The sequence below is a fragment of the Oncorhynchus keta genome, chromosome 19, assembly GCF_023373465.1.
Source record: "Oncorhynchus keta strain PuntledgeMale-10-30-2019 chromosome 19, Oket_V2, whole genome shotgun sequence".
Lineage (NCBI taxonomy): Eukaryota > Metazoa > Chordata > Actinopteri > Salmoniformes > Salmonidae > Oncorhynchus > Oncorhynchus keta.
In genome coordinates, this window is record NC_068439.1 from 44,071,344 (window position 1) to 44,086,754 (window position 15,411).

The window sequence follows — 15,411 nt, forward strand, 5'->3', positions numbered from 1 at the left end:
CGTTTACTCCATTTATTGGACCCACTCGGTGCTTATGTCGCGCATGGTTAGACACCAACTTCCGGTCCTCAGATGGTTCTCAGAGGAAAACAACATCGAATGAAATTACTTTCGAAATGGGCGTCTTTGACGTTGTTTCCTAAATGTATCTCGATTTCGTAATTTTGCAGATCAGAGACTTCACGAGTTTACGTTCTAGCTAATGGTACGTGCATGCATATGAAACGGGGGGAGTGGGAATGTACGGTGATGGTAGCCCTGTGTTAGCTACAGTTAGTAGGCTACACGTTACACTAGTAGCTAGAGAGGTTATGATTCTGTGCCGAGTGACACGTGCTTGTATCATTTAAACTACATACATTAAAATGATAAACCATCTGGTGTGATGGCAGTTTAGTCTTTTTCACCCCCACCCTAGCTAGTTGAATAAACAAACCCTGTCGGCTAGCTATGTTCTCCAGTCCACCGACTAGGCTATGCATCAGGCTAAATTAATTAGCTACACAATATTAATCTGAAAACAGTGCACTCACAAAATCAATGTGTACAATAATATGGACAATTTGTTGTGGTCACAGGCATGCACGTGTTTCATGGACCGTACCAATTAGGATGGTGCAGGGTGGATTTGGTTCATAGTAAATCTCACTGTTTGCTTCATTATACTTAGCCTAGCCCAAAAGTCCGGCGGATGGCGATATTGAGTCGTTCCTTCTTACCGTCCAATGGGAATCTATGCAGCCTGCTATACACTCGTATCCCCCCCATGGACAGGTTCGTACATGAAACATTCTCCCCTTAACTAGTTTTAATAGCGAGGTGGCAGAAAAAAAACGAGGAAATTATGCATACTTTCTTTGCATACTTTCTTTCCACACCATGCTACAGTGGCAAATGCTAGTCCCTGTCCACAATACAGCTTTGAAACTATCTGATTAGTAGTGAAAAAACAGACTGCTGCAACCTGATTATCTGAATGTGATACTAGTATCATGGCTAGCATCCGGGACTAGTATTAGCACTGTAGCATGGTAGTAGAAAATTGTGTTTCATAAAGAAAGTACACATTTTCCCAGATTTTTTTGTCCCCCCCTTCTCGCCATTAAATTGAGTTGAGGAGGAAATTGACCACTTTGCAGCCTGAATGGATAATGTTTTATCCACGAACAGGTCCACGGGAAACGAGTGTATAGCGGCTGCATATATTCCCTTTTGATGGTAAGATGAAACGACTCTGCCGGCCTTTGGACTACATTATACTGTACTAATATTACAATATATCAAATGATGTATCACAAATTCAACAACAAAAGTTAGTGTGTTTACAAATATCATATAATGTATTAATTCTTATATTTTAGCCATAGCCAACCAAGGAGCACCTGTCTTTTCCCAGATAACTGAAGGCGTCTGGATATGATCTGCAGTAAGTACATTTCATATTTTTCAAAATTATATATCCTAGAAGGCTATTTTAATCATAATGATGCCATTGCCAACATACATTTTTTTTGCATACAATAGCACTGATATAAGTGCTACTTGTATAAGTGTTGTTGTGTAGATTGCTCTATTTGGAACATAGTGGACAATGTATTTTATGTTTGTTTCTCATATGAAGGTTGCAGATGAACTTCTTGTCCAAGTTCTCCTGGAAGCCTTTGACAACATGGAGAAGAGTTGGGACAGCATAGATGAAGCAGGAGACTACTCAACAGATGAAACTAGAAATATACCAAGCCATTCATGTCAGAAAATCACTGAACACAAAGTAGGACATCCTTAAAAACAACATTACAAAGCAGAAATGTAAATGTTTTATAGACCTTATTCCAACCTCAATAATAATCACTTATTTGTACTCCATTCTCATTTTTTGTCAAAAGGGAGCAGAAGGGGGAGAAGAGGTCCTGACTGACAAAACATATAAGAAGAATATGGCCGAATTTAAGGTGAAGAATGAAGATGAGTCTAGTCCTTTTTCTGACATCCACAGTCATTCAAAGATCAAGGCTCAAGCTCTTCAACGGGGGGCAACAGAAGTCATCCAAGATAAGTGTTCCCCTTTCTTAGAAAGATTATGCCCTGTGGGCCTAACCAATGTTCAGGAAAGTTGTATTTTGGCTTCTGGATTTGATGTAAAAAAGAAGACCGGTAGAGATTCTGCTGCAGTGGGGATCGGTACTATAGTTTCTTTCTCCCCCTTTTCAAGCAATCTGTCAAAAAATATAAAGGGAACTGTCACACAGTCACCCATAGACCTTGAGTTACAGCAATCTTCTTTATCAGACTCTTCTCTAAGTGACCCCGGACAATATTCAAGAGCGGTAGTGGATGAGAAAGCCTATGCTGATGTATCCCATCAAATGTTACCACTTTTGGAAACCAAAAAAGGAAAAGAGAAAATATCCTTTCATTCACTTTTGCCTGTGATGGAAAAGCAACAAAAGCAAAAAGTTGGTCAGCCATATAAGAAAACTCTAGTGAAAATGGCTAAACTTTCAGCAATTGCCCAAGAATGGGATTCAGATGCCACAGAAATATCCAGGGTGACTCGCAATAAGGATAATCTAACACCCTCATGCAAACAAACAGTTGAGAAGAAAAGGGATGAAATGTTAGAATTTCCCCCAACTACCTCAAGTGCCACAAGCTTTGGATGCAATTCAACATCTGATTCTTCAAACCACCTTACTATTTCACATTCAGATGACATAATATCTCAATCTCAAATAACTGGACAAGACATTTCTATGGAATTTATCCAACCGCCCAGAGGACAGAGAACTTCAAAGACCACACAAAAAGCAGAAGAAGAAGTCCCGGCGCTGAAATCGACCACTGCCGCAGAGGGGAAAGATTCTCCTATAGTACAAGCTCTGCCACAAAACACATTGGTGCTGTCCGAAACTGTCTGCTCATTTGATGATAACACAGAGGATGCATTGAAAGTACAAAAGATACCTGGAAAAAATACAGCAATAACGTCCAAAGCAGGAAATAGAAGGACTCAGGCGTTCAAAAGAAACAGAATGACTCTGAGCAGCCTCTTGACCACTCAGTCACAGAGTAGCAGCACTACACACCAAGAAAATTGTAATTTGGGACTCTCTCAAGATGCAACTCCACTACAATCATCTGACATAAAAATGGAGCCTAAATACTTGTATATAAAAACAGAGCCCAAATTCTTGTCAGACACTGGTATCTTGGATGTCAAGAACAATTTGAAGGAACACCGAAAAAGAGAACCCTCCAAAAACTTTACAGAAGGGAGTGGTAAAAGTCCTGGTGTGATGTCTAGATGCTTTGACTTGTCTATCACTAAAAAAGACCAGGGGGCACCAAGTGTCATAAGGAGGGAAATCAAATATGTCACTGCTAACACATCAGCTGTAGGAAACCAGGGGGAAATGACTCCGAGAACTCAAGCTCTCTCAGGACTGAAGAGTATTGAGGATGTGCTGAAATTGAAGCGGAAAGCTGGTCGACCATTCAAGAAAAAGACATTGTTTAAAATGGCTAAACTGCTAGCCATAGCACAGGAAGGTGGATCTAATGATATAGAGAACTGTGGCATGATTGAAGAGTGTGTTCCAAAATTCCAGCAGGTCCCTGCCTATCACCCCCCCAAGTCAAAAGTAAAGAAGACGGATACAAGAACCGTGGCATCAAATTCACCTACAAGCACCTCAAGAAAATCCAGCAGAACGTGTAAAGCGACCCCAAAAACTGTTCAAAAGATGCAAATCCTCACACACACGCCCACCCAACCAGTGTTACCAGTTTCATCCTATCTTATTGAACCCATTCTCAAATTGGAGGACACAACTCTTATCTCACCGTTGTCTGTCATTCCTCTATGTAGTGCAGATATTTCCCCTCAACAGGAAAGTCACAGAGGTGGAAAACCCCTGAAGAAAAACACACCATTTTACAAAAACATGACCACTGCAGTCCCACATCCTCCAATATTTGCACTAGATTCCAAGGCCCTTGCTGAGATTGCCTCTACAGGGAATGACAAAGAAACAAAGAAAGACATTGGATCCAAAAGTAAATGCAAACGGGTGCCTAGAACTCGTGGTGTATCAGAATTACCGTGTACAAATGGAATTCCTCAGGGAGATATACATACCCAGACTAATAGGGATGCCGTGTATTCCAAGACTTCAGCACCTACTGTGCCACACTCCCAGAAATCACGGAAACGTGGGGTTCAACATAAAAAAGGTACAGAAAAGGCACTTGTCCTATTATCTGATCAAACTGCCCTTCCTGTTTCAGATTGCCAGTTGCAGGTGCAAAATCACAGTGCATCTCAGGAAACGCCTTTACTGCCATCAAAGATTGAGACAGAATCTGACACTGTATACCCGAGACCGAGAACGGTTACAAAGAATATTCCAAAGATGTGTAAGGCAAGAAACAAACCTTTACTGAAAGTTGAGAAAGCACAGGTGCCAACTCTGGATCCTTCCCTTGTAGTGGAACATATGCGTCCCGATGTGCCAGAAGTGGATCAAATGAGACAAGTGGAAGCAGTGATAGAGTCGGTAATTAAAGATGTTCACCAACCACTGGAACATGTGGATCAAAGAAACAAAAATAAAGAAGAAGCCAGCAATGTTTCTGCATCAACTCTGGATTCTTCACTTGGAATGGAATATATGCGTCCTGATGTGCCAGAAGTGGATCATACAAGACAAATGGAAGCAGTGATGGAGTCAGTGACCGAGGATCTACACAAAAAAGAGGTCAGTGATGTTTCTGCATCAGCATACTCAACCTTTCCTTCCTCAGATAACTTGTTTGAACAACATAACCATAGTACATTATCCCAATCGCCTTTGCTGACATTAGAAATAAAGACAGAATCGGGCAGAATCAAGAATGCCCTACCCAAAAAGTCGAAAATATGCATGAAAGAGAAACATACGTCAAAAAGCCTATTGAAAAATCATAAGAAAGCATCTATGCCAACTTCAGGTCCTTCATCTGACACAGTGCATGCGCCATCCAAAAGAGTTAAGAAGAATTCCACTACTTGTCAAGAAAGAAAAAGACCTCCACAGAAAGTTGAGAAAGCACAGGTGTCAACTCTGGATATAAACTACTCTGGAGAGAAACATAGAAGTCCTGAAATCCCACAAATGGATGAAATGAGACATGTGGAAGCATTTATAGATGCAGTGATTGAGGATCTCCACAAACCACTCAAACCTAAGGATCAACAAAATAAGTTAAAAGAAGAGACTGATAATGTTGCTCCATTAGAACCAACCACCTTTCCTGCCTTGGATAACCTGTTGGAACAGCATAACAATAGTAAATTACCTCAATCTTATTTTCTGTCATCAAGAAAGACAAAATCGGGCTTGAAACAAGCCATACCCAAAACGGCAACAAAGAATAAGTCAAAAGCATGCTATAAAGGGAAACTCTCTAAAACTGATAAGAAAGCAGCTGTACTAACTTCCGATCCTTCTATTGGAGGTGAAGATGGATATCTTGAAATGCCTCCCCACCTTAACCAAGCAGAGAAAGGAGGAAAGAGTGATGGAAAGAACAATAATGATGTATTAAAGCATGAAATATCAATTACAGATGACCATTTGGAAACAGCAGCCCACAAACCACGTCAGCGTAAAGAGCCAAGAAAGAAGCTAAAAAAAGAGGACTGGAGTGTTTCCAAACCAGATCAAGTAGAATACACTATCTCAGACAGCCAGCTAAAACAGCATGACCACAATGCATTAGAGCATGTTTCTTTGCTAGCATCAGAGACAAAGACAGAATCAGGATTGGAACATATCATACCTGAAATGGCAACAACAAATAAGTCAAAATCATCCAGGAAAAGAGACCTCCCTTTAAAAGCACCCCCAGCAAACGCTAAAAGAGCAGCTATGCTAACTTCAAATCCTTCTCTTGGTGCAGAAGTTGGATGTCTTGAAATGCCTCCCCACCTTATCCATGCAAAGCAAGGAGGAAAGTGTGATGGGAAAAGCAATAACAATGTAGTTAAACATAAAAAAGAAACAGTGACATCAGTGATGGAAAAACATATGGAAACAGAGCGCAAACCACGTATGGGGTCAAAAAAGAATCTGAAAGAAGAGGACAGCAATGTTTCCATATCAGAACAAGCAGCAACGCTTACCTCAGATAAACATCCCAACCAAGTTTCTTCGCTGGCATCAAAGATCAAGTCAGAATCTAACAGTGGATGTGTCACACCCACACAAAAAAAGTATATTTCAAAGGCATCCAAGAAAAGGAAGATAACTCCAACCCCATCAAGTTCAAAACTTTCTCTTGGAATGGAATATGGATACTCTGAAATGCCTACCAATTTCACACATGTGGACCAGGTTCAGAATATTCTTGATACTTATAAAATCTCCAAAGTGAGAAAAAAAATGACTGGATCAAGCCGTCCAATATCCAATCGAAGAAATTCCAGACTGCCCTACACATCTAATTCACATATCACAACTGAGTCGATGCAAGATCAAGTAATTCTATCGGTTGCATCAGATCTCACCAATAACCCTACCAGTCCTGTATCAATAACAGTGTCCTCAATTGCAGTGCAAGGACAGATTACTGAATTAGTGAGTGCTGACTGTATAGAGAAACGGTCACATAAAATGAGGACTCCTAAGACGATAAAACCTCAGAGACCAAAAGGCACAGGTCTTGATAAGAATATCACAGATGACAACATGTCTCTCAAATTCTTATCAGCATTTGTAAAAGAGGAACTCATTGAGGAAGAAAAAAGCCCAGAAAATAGGGGGAAAGAAGACGGCAAAGGGAAGAAAGGCAAAATTCTCAAAATAGACGATGTGAATCCACAAAGTAAACACAGCCAATCTCAGGTGAAGGATGGCAATGCATTAACAGATGACAAATTCATTTTACAAGTCCCTATAGATGAAGCAGGGGGCTCTATGTCTATTGCAATAGACACAATCAGTACTGTGATTCCAAAACGTAAAAAAGGTGGTCGTTTTTCCAAGAGATTGCAAAAAATGTCATCTACCACCAACGTTCCCAGTGAACAGCAATGCATTAATATGTCCTCAGAAAAAACATCTCTGTGTGTCAGTAATATATCAGAAATACAAAGAAAGCGAAAAGTTGACACCAGAAGTACTGATTTTGTTAATGCAGATATAGAAGTCCTAAATAGCTCTGTATTAGTGGACTCGTCCTTACTGGAGAATCAGAGAATGAAGAACAAGGGTAAGAAAAAATCCAAGACCATTACGGAAGAACCGACAGTGGCCACATCAGTTGTAAAAGAGATGGTGGGGCAAGATTTTCAGACCACCATAACAGCACTGAAAAATAAACAAGGTCGGCCATTCAAGAAAAGAACTTTGAGAATGGCAAAACGGCTGTCATGTGGAGAGCAGAAGTCAAACACTAGCGGGGAACTTTCTGTGAATAAGACACAGAGCTGTAAATCAAAGGGAACTTCTAAGGGAGGGAAAAAGCACAATTTGAACCCAGCGTCGTCAACCTTAATAAGGCACACTAAAGCATCCAAGGCAATGAAGATTGAAGACATTGCTCTTAAACAAGAGCAAGATGACATATGGGAGATCATTGATGTATCCAGCAACATTTTCTCCTCACAAACTGTGATTATTTCCCCCAGTATTTCAGGGCAAGAATTTGAAACCTCCATATCTTCACAAACAATGTTCTCTGTTGATGCAGGGCCGATACAAGGAATCCAGCAAATTGAATCTACCCAATTAACACCCCATCTCACAAAATTACCTCATAAAGTGACTGGCGTGAAAAAGAGACGCAGGAGAAATAAAACTGGATGGGCTACAAAAGTGAAATCCAAACGACCACTCTCCAAAGTGAACTCCGGGAATAGGCTTGATGTTTTGATTCAGTCTACCATTGACAACACTGGACTCAACACAAGCCTCTGTAATTCGTTAATGGAAAATTACACATTGGAAAGTGTTGAACAAGAAGAATGTAGAGCACAAGAAGTGAAAGCAGTAACAAACGATTACAATGTAGTTAATGTTAGGGAGATCAACTGTGGAGATCAACTCCTAACAGCTGGTGCTAAATTACAGCATTCAAGTGTACTTCAGCAACATTTTAAGACAAGGAAACCAATGTCATGCCACTTCTGTGGTCGCTCATTTCGTCACATATCAGCATACACAATTCACAAGCGCATTCACACAGGTGAGAAGCCTTACAGGTGCCAGAAGTGCGGCAAGAGCTTTGCTCAGCTCTCCAAGCTCAACTCGCACTCAAACATCCACAAACAACATGGACTCATGCAATGCCCATGTTGCGTCACTCAGTCTCCAAACAAAGATGACTTGATTGATCATTTAAAGATCCACATGAAGGGCACCAAGAGGTTCAGTTTGATTAATAAAACGAGAAGAGCCAGAGAAATTCAGATCCAATCTTGCGCTGATTATATAGATTCCCCAGTCTCTCTTAATGGCAGGAAAACCCTTAGATGCTCCACTTGTTTCAAATATTTTTTCAGCAAGGCCACATTGAAGATGCACCTGCAAACACACAGTGGAGTGAGTCGTTTCACCTGCAAAGTCTGTGGCAAGATGTTTAGCAAGTTCTTAAGTTTCAATGCACATGAAAAAACACACTGGCCTGTTAAACCGTATGCCTGCTCTGTGTGTGGAAAGGGCTTTGTTCTGCTTAGGGAGCTTAAAACCCACTCTCATATGCACTCAGGAGAGATGCCTTTCTTCTGTAACCAATGTGGACAGGCCTTTAGTGTCTTCTCATCCTTGCGCACACATCAAGTCTCCAAAGTGTGTTTTGAGGCTAGATATGAGGGAGATGGAAACAAGGTTGACATTGAGGGGTTCCTGGTGGAACAAAGGACTGATGGGCAGATTAATACCCCGATGTACTTTAAATGTCAGATTTGCAAACAACTTAATCGTCACTGGTGTCAGTACATTCTTCATCTACAAACGCACACTAATAACAGGCAAAACCTTTGTGAGGTCTGTGGACAACTGTATGACCAGGTCACGGAATTATGTGTTCATTGTAAAGTTTGTTGCAAATCAAGTGGAGAGGAGAGGGCATGCATTTCGTCCTTGTCACAGGTCTGGTACGAACCCCAATCTCTGCAGAATCAGACGCCTGAGCCTGAAATTGATTCTCTGTACAATGATAGTCAGGAAATGTTATCTTTGGATGACCAGCATCCCCAATGTAAGGAGCCTGAGCCTCTGCCACCTCCGGAAACTATGGAGGAGTATTCCTCAGATGTGCTTCCACAAAACCCCAAACCTACTTGCCAGACCCCAGACCCCAGACCCCATCCTTCTCCCTCAAACTCCATGCGTGCAAGTCCTGCTCTATCTTCCCCTTCTGTAATGAGCTGTAATTCCGTACGTGTGGTTCAACAGCCTGCAGGTGTTCGCTCTTGTTTACAGACCCATGCCCCTTTTGACAGGTATTCATGTGGACAATGTGGAAAATCCTTTAACCAGTGGAACAAGCTCTGGTTGCATCAGGGACTACACAGAGAAAAACGCTGTAGCTTCTCATGCAATCAGTGCAATTTAGAGTTTCGCTTCTTTGGCTCCTATAGGGAGCACATGCAGGAACATGCAGCACAGAGACCATATGCTTGTCCATTATGTCCCAAAACCTATGTCATTGAAGAAGACCTAAATACCCATCTGTGTGAAAATCACCAGCCGCGTGAAAGCCTGAAATGTGACACGTGTGGAAAGGAGTTCACCGGTTTCAGAAACTTGGAGAAACATCGTCTTTTACACAGAGGTGCTAGCTCGCACTACTGTCTCCCTTGCATGCTCCCATTTCCTAGTAACCAAGCCTTACAGAATCACTTGAAGGCTCACGAAGCCCGCCCTGTTATCCCTCTCCCTGAAGGGCCATTGGAACCACTTCTATTTCCATATCGTTGTGGAAAATGTAATGCCAGATTTACAACCACAGACTTGCTCCAAGCCCATCAGGTTTGCCATCTTATTGGGGGGGAAAAAGCATATAGCAGCAGTTCAGCTAATTATGTTTCTGCATCCCTTACCTCCAAGCTTTCAAACAAGCCAAGACAGAGAGTCACGCTGCTATCCCCTCAGACAATACCAATTCCTCCGTTAAAGAAAAGGAACATGTATAGGTATCCTAACCCTGATCGTCTTTATGTCGTCCCTAAAATATCCTCACAGCCATCAGTCATTATTTCAGACACAGAAGAAGAGCCTCAAGAGCTTCTAAACATTAGCTTATCCTCAGTCTACGACACACCCTGTAACACTGTGTCCCTTGAACATGAAGGGCAAATCATCCCTAGCAATGATTGTTGTGAGGCAAGCAACTCTGATTTACCTCAGCCCTCATATCCCTCCTCATGTGTTCTTACTGATGAATCGACTCAATGTACACCAAAGCCCCAAACAGACACCACACACATGTCGACACATGAACCACCCTCACCCTGTCCCCTGGATAAAGGTCCTCAGAATGCACCAGCCCAAATACGAGACAAGTCTAAGGGTGATCATGATACTTTCTTTAGAGCCTCAACATTTGTGATACCAAGGGGCAAAAAGTGGGGGTATGATGCCTTTGAGTGTGCGGATTGTTGGGTAACATTTAGTGACGTGTCAGAGCTACATGAGCATTACATACATCATGCCAGGGGGGTGAAGTGAATGTCAATACATATTTTCACAATTCCACTATTGTATATAATTGCTTTTGATGATATTGGTCATTTACATCTGAAGAGTATGATCTGTTTCTGAGTTAACCATAGTTGTCTGAGTTAACCATAGTTGTCTTAATAGCTATAGCAATGGTTAAAGGAATAATCCACACAAAACCCCTAATTACTATGATTTACATTGTTAAATAACGCCTTTTGCATTTTGTCGTTATAAGGCAGGAAGCAACATATGATAATTGTTGTAGGAATCTGTTGGAGCTCTCTCTGGACAGGATTGCTGGCTAGCTACAAAACATAGCTACACACGATAATATCAAAATCAATATCAGCATGTGAAGTAGCTAGTCGGCTGTAAAATCCCTGAAACACACTGCGCTATTAATTTTAGGAGTTACAATCTCACCATGTTCAACCTGGTGGAGATTGTCTTGCTCAAAATTGTGAGTGAGGTTGCTATGGCAACGCAATGACTGCCTGCACTGTGAAGGTCGCTTTGCGTGATGGTAGTTAAAGGACATTGATCTGACGGTGCACTTTGAGTTTGAATGAAATATATACTTTGTCATGACAATATAGACTGTTGGATGTGTTCTAGACTAGTATGTCAATGTCATCTATTGTCTGATTTGGCAATCTGGAGTGCAGGTAATTGTTTTAAAAGCATTAGGCAATAACAAACTAGCATATTTCATATCTCCAAAGACAAAAACTTTATTGTGATGACGCGGCACAACACAATTTTGGACCAGAAGTTAAATCATGCCATGGTGAAAATAATCACAGAACAGACTATCACCAATTTGAGAGGTGGATTCCTTCAGTGGATTATTTGTTTAACGTTGACATGAACTTTTTTCCTTTAAAAAAAACATTATTCATATTATTTGAATATATCCGGGGAATATGTTTTTCTCCCCCCCACCCCCAAGTTGTACAGTACTACAAAAATGTGCCTTTTGAATAGATTACGAACTTGTCGTACTTTTTAAACAGTTACTCCAATCTGTCCTGTCTTATTTGTTCTCTTTTTGGAAGAGCATTTGGAAAGTACCCTTTCAGACCCCTTGACTTTTTCCACATTTTGTTACATTACAGCCTTATTCTAAAATGGAATCTATTGTTTTTTCCCCCTCAAACAATCTACACACAAAACACCATCATGACAAAGCAAAAGCAGGTTTTTAGAAATTTGAGCCAAAAAAATGAATAAATGATGTTACATTTACATAAGTATTCAGACCCTTTTCAGTGTTTTGTTGAAGCACCTTTGGCAGCAATTACAACCTTGAGTCTTCTTGGGTATCACGCTACAAGCTTGGCACACCTGTATTTGGGGAGTTTCTCCCATTCTTCTCTAGAGATCCACCCAAGCTCTGTCAAGTTGGATGGGGAGCGTCGCTGCACAGCTATTTTCAGGTCTCTCCAGAGAAATCCGATAGGGTTCAAGTCCGGGCTCTGGTTAGGCCTCTCAAGTACAAGTTTTCCTGTTGGAAGGTGAACCTTCGCCAAAGTCTGAGGTCCTGAGAGCTCTGGAGCAGGTTTTCATCAAGGATCTCTGTACTTTACTCTGTTCATCTTTCCCTCGATCCTGACTAGTCTCCCAGTCCCTGCTGCTAAAAAAACATCCCCACAGCATGTCGCTGCCACCACCATGCTTCACCATAGGGATGTTGCCAGGTTTCCACCAGACGTGACCCTTGGCATTCAGGCCAAATAGTTCAATCTCGGTTTCATCAGACCAGAGAATCTTGTTTCTCATGGTCTGAGATTCTTTAGGTGCCTTTTGGCAAACTCCATGCGTGCTGTCATGTGCCTTTCACTGTAGAGTGGCTTCTGTCTGGCCACACCCATAAATGCCTGATTGGTTGAGTGCTGCAGAGATGGTTATCCTTCTGGAAGATTCTCCCATTTCCACAGAGGAACTAGAGCTCTGTCAGTGATCATCGGGTTCTTGGTCACCTCTCTGACCAAGGCCCTTCTCCCCCGATTGCTCTATTTGGCCGGGTGGCCAGCTCTAGGAAGAGTCATGGTGGTTCCAAACTTCTTCGGTAGTGCTGGAGAATTTTGTTTTGCTACCCTTCCCCAGATCTGTGCCTCGACATAATCCTGTCTCGGAGCTCTACGGACAATTCCTTCAACCTCATGGCTTGGTTTTTGTTCTGACATGCACTGTCAACTGTGGGACCTTATATAAACAGGTGTGTGCACATCATATCCAATCAATTGCATTTACCACAAGTGGACTCCAATCAAGTTGTGGAAACATCTCAAGGATGGTCAATGGAAACAGCTCAATTTCAAGGCTCATAGCGAAGGATTTGAATATTTATGTAAATAAGGTATATTCCCTTTTTTTTATACATTTGCAAACATTTCTAAACCTGTTTTTGCTTTGTCATTATCGGGTATTGTGTAGATTGATGAGGGGGAAAAACAATTCATTTTAGAATAAGGCTGTAACGTTACAACGTCTCAAATGTCAAGGGGTCTGAATAGTTTCAGAATGCACTGTACATGTTTTTTTTATGTTTAACGTTGTAGATGTTGTAACACACCTCTTTTAAAATAACCAATATTTTTAAAGGCAACTGGAGGGTAACAAAATGTTGTTATCTTTGTAGTTACACTGCCCTTGTCTTTGCATGAGGACTCAACTCTTTTACCAGTTCACTTCACCTATATTTTGTGGACTCTTTTTTTGCATACACATTGCTATGTTTTTGAAAAGAACCAACATCTTTTTCCAACATTCACTCAATGCAGGACAAGCCATTCAATCACAATGTGTTATGGGACAGCTGGATATACATACTTACAGTTTGGAAGCTAATAGATTGCTTTTAGTTCAAATATGAGACATAACTGTAATCAGAAGATACGATTAACGTGTAAATATTATTGGTAACAGAACAAATAGCAATTGAGTAACTGCAGATTAAATAATGCTGTAATTGAACATTTTACACCCAATGTAGGCTACTTCCCCTTTAAGAGCTAGAATAGATTTTATAGACATTTACATTTACATTTAAGTCATTTAGCAGACGCTCTTATCCAGAGCGACTTACAAATTGGTGCATTCACCTTATGACATCCAGTGGAACAGCCACTTTACAATAGTGGTTGTAGGTTGTGATTCTCACAACCTATGTTGTCTTCTCACACTATTCAAACCCCACGATCAATAAAAAGCTTATAAAGCTCTCTTAGCATATAGAGCACATATTGCAAACCAATAATCTGAACTAAAAACTCCACACATTTTGGAATTTCTGTGCATCCTTGACAATTGCTAGTCAATATCCAAAAACAGCTCACATTTGTTTTCTTCCATCATCTCTCGTGGCACCAATGTAAGGGTTTATGGCAGGGGAAACAGTGTTGCTGTAGTCTAGTGTGTTGTGTGGGAATAGTTACAAGCGAACCTGGGGACTTTTGTGTTTACATTGTCCTAAAAATGGGGACCGGACCACAGAATTCAAGCGAACCCAACTCAGACCACCTCTCGAGATGATCTCTGTTCGGTTCGCTTCGGGGGCTCTTTTGAGGGGTTTGAGTTTCTCTGGAGTGTTAACAATGTACAATAAATTAAGCAAACTGCACAGAGTTCACAAATATTGGCTGAAAGGGAACAAATGTGAAAACACCCTATGTTGTGTCCTTTTGGGGTAACGGTTAAATCTGCTTTCCAAACAGTCAATTGTTTGGTAAATGGTGATTACTTACCATCTTTGTTTTCTGGAAATGTGAAGTGTGGTTTGTGACACTATTGTAATTAGTCATTTTCAAATGTCAAAGATGTCACTGGACATTCAGTAAACATTACTCATTGCATCTTTAAGCACTGTACAGCAAAGCTATTGTCAACACAAAGATGTGATGGAAAGGATTTGTTATATTGATTCTGTGCTGATCATTTTCATTCTTTAGCTGTCTCGTTATCAATGCAAAAGTTTTAAAGTTTTTATATACAGTTATCTTACAATAAAAGTATCTTGACTTTGACTTGTGTGTTGTTTCTGCTGAAGTTTCTCCACAGTAACTGCGTTTCCATCCACAGTTTTTATGCAAGTAAAGCCATGCCGTATAAAAAATGAAGACGTGGGATTAAAACGCGACGTGTCGCCACAGACAATTTGTTCTTTCAACATGGTGGGATCTTTAAAAAATATATATATATCCCACAGTTGCAGTGGAAACTCCTTTTTATGGGCAAATATTTATATAATAAGCCATGTCAAATTAAACTTGGGAGTCACGTGATGACATGCTACGTTGTACTACCAGTGCGATGGAGAAAAGCATTAGCGTTTATAAGCAGATTTAAATAACTTCATGGTCAAGTGATGGACGGTGATGAAGTTGATGCACATTTCCAATACATAGCAAGTGGTTTATTTATTTTTGGTTCCATGAGCTGAAATAAAAGATCCCTGAAATGATCCATACTCACAAAAAGCTTATTTCTGTCAAATGTTGTGCACAAATTTGTTTACATCCCTGTAAGTGAGCATTTCTCCTTTGCCAAGAGAATCCATCCACCTGACAAGTGTTGCATATCAATGAGCTGATTAAACAGTATGGTTATTACACAGGTGCACCTTTTGCTGGGGACTTGAGGCTGTAGCAAAGGTGCTTCAACAAAGTACTGAGTAAAGGGTCTGAATACAAATTATGTGATCCTT

At 40.8% G+C, this 15,411-nt stretch overlaps 1 protein-coding gene across 1 annotated transcript; it reads left to right on the forward strand.

Annotated features, from left to right (window-relative positions):
• Positions 1–58: 58 nt before the first annotated feature.
• On the forward strand, positions 59–14,731 carry LOC118398338 (uncharacterized). The gene is made up of 4 exons (XM_035793574.2): positions 59–205; positions 1,362–1,426; positions 1,622–1,771; positions 1,887–14,731. Exons 3-4 carry the CDS (start codon positions 1,670–1,672, stop codon positions 10,710–10,712), a joined length of 8,928 nt encoding a protein of 2,975 aa, XP_035649467.2. The 5' UTR covers positions 59–205; positions 1,362–1,426; positions 1,622–1,669; the 3' UTR covers positions 10,713–14,731.
• Positions 14,732–15,411: the final 680 nt, after the last annotated feature.

Excerpts from the sequence above, each read along its gene's own strand:
- LOC118398338 (XM_035793574.2), top strand. The coding sequence starts at position 1,670 with ATGGAGAAGAGTTGGGACAGCATAGATGAAGCAGGAGACTACTCAACA. Across the intron at positions 1,772-1,886 it reads AGAAAATCACTGAACACAAA|GGAGCAGAAGGGGGAGAAGA; the intron begins GTAGGACATCCT and ends TTTTGTCAAAAG.